At 43.7% G+C, this 8,153-nt stretch overlaps 1 protein-coding gene across 1 annotated transcript; it reads right to left on the bottom strand.

Annotated features, from left to right (window-relative positions):
- Window positions 1-2,839: 2,839 nt before the first annotated feature.
- On the bottom strand, window positions 2,840-5,775 carry LOC306795126 (C1q-related factor-like; the record flags this gene model as incomplete). The annotated part of the gene is made up of 2 exons (XM_079293500.1): window positions 5,047-5,775; window positions 2,840-3,019 (listed from the first exon to the last, which is right to left on the bottom strand). The coding sequence occupies exons 1-2, from the start codon at window positions 5,683-5,685 to the stop codon at window positions 2,840-2,842; spliced, it is 819 nt and encodes a 272-aa protein (XP_079149626.1). The 5' UTR covers window positions 5,686-5,775.
- Window positions 5,776-8,153: the final 2,378 nt, after the last annotated feature.

Below are 8,153 nucleotides of genomic sequence, written 5' to 3'. Positions count from 1 at the left end.
GGAGGCCTGAACATATCCGTCCACACTGGCCCCTCCCAGAAGGCGTTGTCTTCTGTCAGTGTGAGGTGAGATGTTGTAGAGGGTGGACCTGTGGAAAAGTGGAAGCTGCTAGGGCGTTGTCCCTTTCCTGTATCTCACTCGTCTATTGTTTCTCCCTTATCTAAGATGGCGGCCTATTCCTTGTGACGCAGTTAAATCAGTAATCTCCCTCTTGCTTCTCCCTTGCCCTAGCGTGTACTGTGTGTATTGCGTGAGTGGTTAATAAAGCTGCATAAGCTAATGGTTATTAAAGCTGCATATAAGCTAGTTTTATCAATAAGAGTGTCCTGTTGGGTAGGTTGTTCAGCTGAAGTCACCATCAAAACCAAACACCCCAGAGGAGGGGTTTCTGTCGCTATACAAGCACAAGAGCTTGAGTACGGATCCCCCAGTTTTGCGGCATGAGGCAAAGACGGTGGCTGCCAAGAGAATTTCTCTACGCTTTACGCAAAATGCTTCCACAGATGGTTTTAGGCTTACCCCTGTTTCCTGTGTGACCTCAATAAATGGCTCCAAAAAGGATGGGTGGATGGCCAAATATGGGGTTCAGCTTTATCTCTGCAACATGATGCAATAATTGCTGTTATTTGCCAACATGAGGCCACATATAAAGTAATTTTGTGTACTGGGAAAGTGAAAGGGAAAAACAATTGGAATTCAGGTGCATTTTCATTTGACTCTCCTCACTCATATGTTTTAAAATAATAAATACTGTTGAACTTCTGGTCTCTGAAGCGTTTTCATGTAAGAATGTTTTTTGGTGCATTCGTGTTTCTCCCGGAGGGTTTCAGGAAAAGTACAGATGTGGCAGACTCTCGGGCAATGTTCGGTTCCAATGGTTTCAGCAGTGAAAGCTGTTTCTCGCGGTCCGGGAGCGTTTGTCTTTGACATTGTGACATGAAGTCTCTAATTTGAAGATGTGCTCATCCACCCTGCAAGGAGAAAGCAGCCTGTGCTCGTGCTCGGCTGCCCCCTGGTTCGGGTGACCTCTGCTTGGGCACGGACCCTCCGTCTTAATTGTGTCTGGAGGAATTCTGCTGTCTCAAGACGAGCTTAAATTTAGACCGGAGGGCTCCCTGGCCTTCACTGCGTAGAGCAGTTAAACAGAAAACAGGATGCTCTCGCACTGCTCAGCGTGGCAATCTTGTCTCTTCATTTTCATGAACACCAATTTACAGCTCGCAACAAAATGCTGAATTGAATTGAGCTTGAGAGGTAACACTGGACTGGCAATCAGTTTTATTTGCTTCTGTGAACGAGTAAATGTGCATTTGTAACATTGTTTCCATGTTTACATTTTATGACCCCCTCAAAACTGTAGTTCCTGAACTCTGAACTTGATGTTTCAAATTAAATAAGAGACAGTTTTGGACTCTACATGGCCCATGTCAAAGGCAAACTATGTCCAATGAATTTCATAACATCAAAGTGAGCTTTTAAGAAATATATTGGTTGTCACAGTTTAGCCCTGGAAGCTATTTTCCTGTCTCTGACAGTTATGTTACTTGATTACTTGCCGACACTGATCTAAGCTTCGTCGTGATATGTTACAACACCCGTCCCCTGATTTTTTGACAATAAATCTCAGCGTCTTTCCACACATGAGAGGAAACGCACATCTCTCCTTTGATTGTGAAACACAAGCATCTCCCGCTCGTCATTTGGCATTTAACACAGCTGTGATTTCTTCTCCGCTTTCCCTCAGTGATCATCTCTGTGTTGATTGCCTCTCTTGTGTGTAACATTTGCAGGACTAAAGGCTGGTTTCACTGGGAAATTAGAGCTCAAAACAGCTGATCAAAAAATTTGATTAGGTGACATGAACCACATAACGTGTGAGGAAATGCGAAAAAAAACATTTTTAATGGAAATAAATCATGGACATTAAAAGTAACCACAATCGGAATGTACGTTCCTTTTTTAAACTTTGTTTAAAATCACCGTATTTCTCTTTATCAGTTGTGGAAACATACAGAATACTGTGTTGCATGCATAAATTAAATAAATACATCTTTACAATCGAGCACATTACGTGACATAATTGCACAACTATTGATCCACAGCTATGTTTTTTTAAACAGACACGCAATATGGTGTAGCTACACTACTTTGATTGTGTTCAGACATCAAGCTTCAATATCAAATTTACAGTTTATACACCAACAATATGTCAAATATAATGGGCTGATATGACATGCTTTTCAGAATCATCACACTGAGACACAATACAGTTTGCCATTGAAAAACAATCATATTCTCATTTTGGTGTCCACTTTTTTGACAAATTAGAATTTCTTGGGGCAGAATACATCTCCTCAGTCATTGAAGCACAACATCGCATCGCACAAACAGCGTAAGAAAACATAATTTTAACACAAATCTAAACTGCACGTTTACAAACACTGCAGCCGCCACGACTGTTGGATATCCAGACTTGAAATTGAAATGACAGCTCAAAACTGATCGTGAGGCTTCTTCACTGTCAGCATTGTTACTGCACCTCAGCATGACACATGACGTGACCGTCACCGTTTCGTCGCTTGCGTCCATCAGAATAGCGGCGCAGGCACCCTGTATGCAATGGGACATGTGGATGAGGAGGTAGGCAGTTACAGATACCCACAGATCCACAGCAGCTGTCACTGTATCAGTGCTGACCTCGAACATCTGTAAAACAATCTGACTGTGGATCAGTGGCTATGGGCAACATTAACCTCACTGCGAGAGCCAAGTGAAAGTCAGGTGGTGGACGTCTTCCGGCTGTGACCTTTCACCTCGGAGCCCACGTCCTGTCCAGTCTTCAGTCAGCATAGAGGATGAACCCTGAGAAGGTGCTATATTTGTTGCTGTTGCCCCCGTGGGCCTTGCCCCCATCCAATTTTATGAAAACCTCATCGCCTGCATCCAAATGAAGGATGACACTGTTGCTGGCGTAGTCATAACTCTGGTCCTGGTCTTGAGCAATGGAGCTGGCCCTGACCTGGAGTATGACACGCGCACACACAGACAAGGAGAGAAGGAGTAAGGAAGTGCAAACGGTAGAATGCTGAGGAAAAGATTTACAATGAAGATTTGTTTAATCAACGTACAGACAACAGCAAAATGAATTCAGTCATCATCAAATAATGTTAAGATGACATTCCTGAAATCGATGATGATATTGAAACAAATGGTTCATTTGATGGACGCAAACGTTCGCTGACTTGCTGCATCCCCTGCTGACATGACACAACATTTATTTTTATGCATGAGTTGACTCAAAATCTTGTTTTAAGAAAAGCGTATTTGCAAGACGTGTGGGCTGAATTTGAGAGTTTGTGTAAAGCGTGTCCCCCGTGGTGAATATCTGTGGTGAATATCCTGAGGAAGGATGGCAGTGCTTACTATCCCTTTCGCCTCATGTTCTACTCTCACGTTCACCTTTTTCTGATAATGCCATGTTTGTCCCAAATATAAGTGTCATCAACGCGGGGTAATTACTGTGAGTGTTAGATCTGGAGCACAACACCCAAATCTCTTCCGCACGTCTGTGTAAAAAGGGAAACTGGGTGAAGTTGCTTTGCATGTACAGTTATATCCCCTCTAAGCTTTCGCTAATGTATGATGATCTGTGTTGCCAGGTTGGTGTAATCCCTAATTCAACCAGATTCTGGCGACAGGTTCAGAACTAAGTTAGAGCCAACATAAGAATATGAAGTTGTTATTGGTGCCGATGCAGAGCGAAAGTGTACGTCAGGGTTTGAGCCACAGATGACAACATGATGATGGATTCCCGAAACATGAGGGCAATGCCGCCTGGACTCCTTTCCCTCCACGTGTACGCCCTCACAGCTCTGCAGCAGCATGATGTCCACCACTCACAAAAAGACACTGACTGAGAATAGACTTTACATAAATGCAAAACAACTGTCCAACCTGTTTAGTACTTTTAACCAGGGATGTGTATAGTATAGTGGCTATACTGGCCCAACATCGCCTCACGGGACCAAATACATCTATCATTAATGATTAATGATTGTTGTTGAGGTTCTCTGCATTTTGTTTGCATGTTCTCCTGAAGCCAGGTTTACATGACCGTTCTTAATCAGTCATATAAAGACTGTGGATGTGTGTTTATGTTTTGTAACTATTAGCATCAACCTTGACAGTGTGTATTAAGATTTGGCAACATTTTCAGTGACACTTTAATCTATCTGAAATAATACATGCTCATACGAAGGAATCTATTTAGTAATGATGAGATAATGTGGAGCTCCTGACTATAGTGAACAATAAACTGTAAACTAACGAATGTATCTTCACATATCATCAAAGAAAAGACCTCTATCAGCTTTACAAATGTGTCATTCTCCTGGTTGCATTATAACGTGAAGGTGTTATTGTCTCCACTGGCTGTAGCCTGTTGCAGCCCGGCTACAGATTTACATGGTGTTTGATCAATGTCATCACCCGGGGCTTTAAAGACATTACAAAAGTTTAGCAAATATCATGATTCGACATTGAAACGCCTGGACCTGACAGGCAGACTGATAACGCATACTTGCACTTCATGGTTCCAGGACGTTTGTTGTATTTCAAAGGGCACCTGCTTTGAACTAGCCACTACCCCGGGCTGTGTTTTGATGTGTGCAGAGTTGAGATAGCGCTGCACTCCTTCCACTCACTTCAACGTGTAATATGCACAGATACACAATCTGGCAGCATGCCACTGTGCAGTGTCATTATCTTGGACTACAACACCAGACCAAGTCAGATTTAAAATCACTATTCACATGAATGCATGACCACTCAATTCAGAGTGCCAGCACACTGGTTACACTCTTCCCTGAGCATTTAGATTTGGGTTCATCCCAGTGTATGATTCAGGGTTCTTAACTCATGAGGGATACGTCTTTTCAAGTTGTGCTGCGAAACTGTTATTTTGCCATTCGTCAAATTCAACATGAAATCATGAAACATTAGGAATTGTTTCGGGAAGGTGTCTGAAGAGTTAAAAGTGTTACCCACCAGACCATTCTTGATCAGGTCAGCCCACATGCTGGTGCCATCTCCTCCCCTCATCAGCACATTGTAGATGAAGAAGTAGGTGCCAGGAATCTTAGAGGTGAACTTGCCGGTTGCGCCCTCATAGTTACCGCCGATGTTTGTCACCACGTCATCGAATCGTAGAATATCGTAACCTTCTTGAGGGTTTCGTAGTCCTGCATAAAACGCCACCCGAGGCGTGGTGTTGTATGTGGTTGTGCTAACTGCCCCTTTACCCCCTAATCCCAGAATCCCAGTACGCACAATGTCCACACCATCTCCCGGCGGACCCTTGGGTCCTGGTGGGCCTGGCTCTCCAGGTGGTCCTGGGGGTCCAGACTTACCTGGACGTCCTGGTTTGCCTTGTGGGCCATGAGCACTGTAGGTAGGCAGCGGCGGGCCGATGATGTGGTCACTCAGATCCGCATCATTGTCCACCTGTAGGCCAGCGGTTGCTGTATCGGTTCCTGCGTTCAAAGCTGTGCCCGTCGTGAGGAAGGGGTCACAAACCATGCGGCAGGTACCCAGCATCTCGAAGTGGCTCGCACTGTCATCTACGCCACCTGTGCCAACGGAGCTGACCAGCACAGGGATGAGGACCACCAGAACCAGGACCAGCATGACCCCCACAGCAGCTGCCACCAGGGTCTTCCGCCCGATGCTCAGCCGGGGAAGGGGCTGCGCTGCCAGCGTGGAACTCTCCGGGGTGGAAATGGTGACTGTGGGGAGTGCGTCCACCTGGCAAGACGCAGACACAATGAGGATCTCCGGCGGTGGAGATGGTGCCCAGGGAGAGCTGGTACGAGTGTGTGAGTGAATGACTGAGCCGTGTAGGAGTAAGGGAGAGGGAGTGGAGCAAGGGACCGAAGTGATCAAAAAGGAGAGGGAGATTGAGAGAGTGAGGAGAGAGAGTATGAGGAAAGGAGGAGGGAGAGAGTAAGACAGCTTGAGAGAAGGAAAGAAAAAAAAAGAAAAGGAGCAAGGGGAGGAGAGAGTGAGCAACATACACCCACTAACCCATCTGAGTCAGGGCTGAGGAGGGCACTCTCCTACTAAGCCAGGGAGGACACGAGGAAGAAGTGTGACAGATGGGATCACAATCACTCAATTCATGTTGATTGGATGATGAAGATAGAGATGGAGAGAACAACCTGAGGGACGTTTGCTCAGATGAGAAGGATCGAAATGATGCACATTGAAATGTAGACCATATTCTCCATTCTGTGGTCATATTCTTCTTGTTCCAATAATATTAAACAGTTGGCATTGATTTTGTAAACTAATGTGAGAAAGCATTTTATTTTGAGTATACCAGCAGAACTCATATGAGACATCCAATAGTCAGCAGCCACTCCAGGCATAGATATAGATTTATTCTTGTGTAGATTTCTTAGTTTAAGTTTAAAGTTAGTTTTATGAAGATCAGAAGGTGTGTCTTTCTTTCCTTATCTGCGTACGTGTTTGAGTGGGTGTGTCCCGGGAGATCTCGTACGACTGATTCCAAGCATCTGTGGCCAGTCCAGTTGTAACCTTCACAAAAACGGCACACTTTTGAAGGCGCACTTCAAAAATTGCAAGTAAAACTCAGTTCTCATTCCTATGGATATGATTTTACCCACTAAATTGATTGCTGAGACATGGATCACTAGAACAGGCATCAGTAGAGCAAGGGACACAAGTGGGCCAGCAATACAACTGATTGCAACCAAGTTCCACTGCACACCACTTCAGCTACAATCAAAGGTGATCATTTTAACGATATGGTCTGGATTCTCAGGAGGAGGGCCCTTGAACTTACCACTGCTGTTTTTGTCACATTTCATCAGAAAACTCAGCAAACATGTAACTTTAGTACTGCTGGTATGGTATTTAGATATTTAGATATATTTCCATTTGATGCAATTTGGAAGTACAGAGAAAAGCATCTTGGATTTGAATGTTTGTTTTAAGAACAATTAATCTGTAAAGTACACACAGTACATTTATACATTCTCTCTCAGAGGATAAGTAACCTCCAGTTAACCAACAGATTGAAGACAGTTACTCGTATACCAGTGCGACTGACAATGTTGGATTCCTCCAGTGATATTAGATTTTCATGAGAGCAGTATGAGCAGAAAGTAGCCCGCCACATTTATGACGCTGCTGTTGTTACAGGACCTGACAATGGTACTGAGTCAGACACCTCGAGCAGCGCTTTCTGGCTGAGTCTCTGTGGCAGATGACAGTTTACACTAAATCAGAGAGATGACCACAAAGTCAGTAAGACGGAAAAGGTCTTATAGCTTCCTAAATATTTTAGCTGACAAAAACACCACAACAAACAGAAATATAGGAGTGATGCTGGAATAACCTCACCGGGACAGGCACCTGCCGAGCCCCCCCCCATCAACTCAGAGAACCAAACATAAAGTCAAAACACTGATAAGATACATACTCACATACTTTAATGACCTGTAAGTTTCACGAAATTGTAAAACAGTAAATATGATATGTCAACCTTCTCTGTAAAGTGCTTCACAAAGCGTTACTCTATTTGCATACTTTAGTGCCCTCATGTGGCATTTTAACATTTTACTAAGTATTTTATCTATTTTAACAAAGCATTGATTCCTTTGCTCTTCCTCTCCTGACCTCACTATCTGCTAAACATACTTCCAATTAAATATTACGGCTGCGGCCTCTTTGGTGAAATCGTCGACCAATCTTATTCACACATGGATTGAAGGGCAAAGTCATGACAGTTTTTTTTTTAAATTCTTTAATTAAAAATCAAATTCTGACATTTGGGCCCACTTGTGTAGTGGAAGGATTAAATGATGCCCTCTAAAAGTCCATGCAGCATCAGGAGCTGGCTTCCATATTCATATTTACCTGACTGTGTCATCATAAAAAGTGTTGGAAATGAGTGAAGTACAACTCATCATGTGACCATAGACTGCCATCTATTGGATACGTTTTATTTACTGGGACCTTAAATCTATGCACATAATGTACAGCACCTAACCTCATTATCCAATGAAGCCTAAAATATTTAGCGCCAATCAGTGGGGTCCCTTCAGGTGTCCTCTATTCACTCTCAAAGGAAA

The sequence above is a fragment of the Melanostigma gelatinosum genome (assembly GCF_949748355.1).
Source record: "Melanostigma gelatinosum genome assembly, chromosome: 21".
Taxonomy (NCBI): domain Eukaryota; kingdom Metazoa; phylum Chordata; class Actinopteri; order Perciformes; family Zoarcidae; genus Melanostigma; species Melanostigma gelatinosum.
This window is presented reverse-complemented; position numbering and strand designations above follow the sequence as displayed.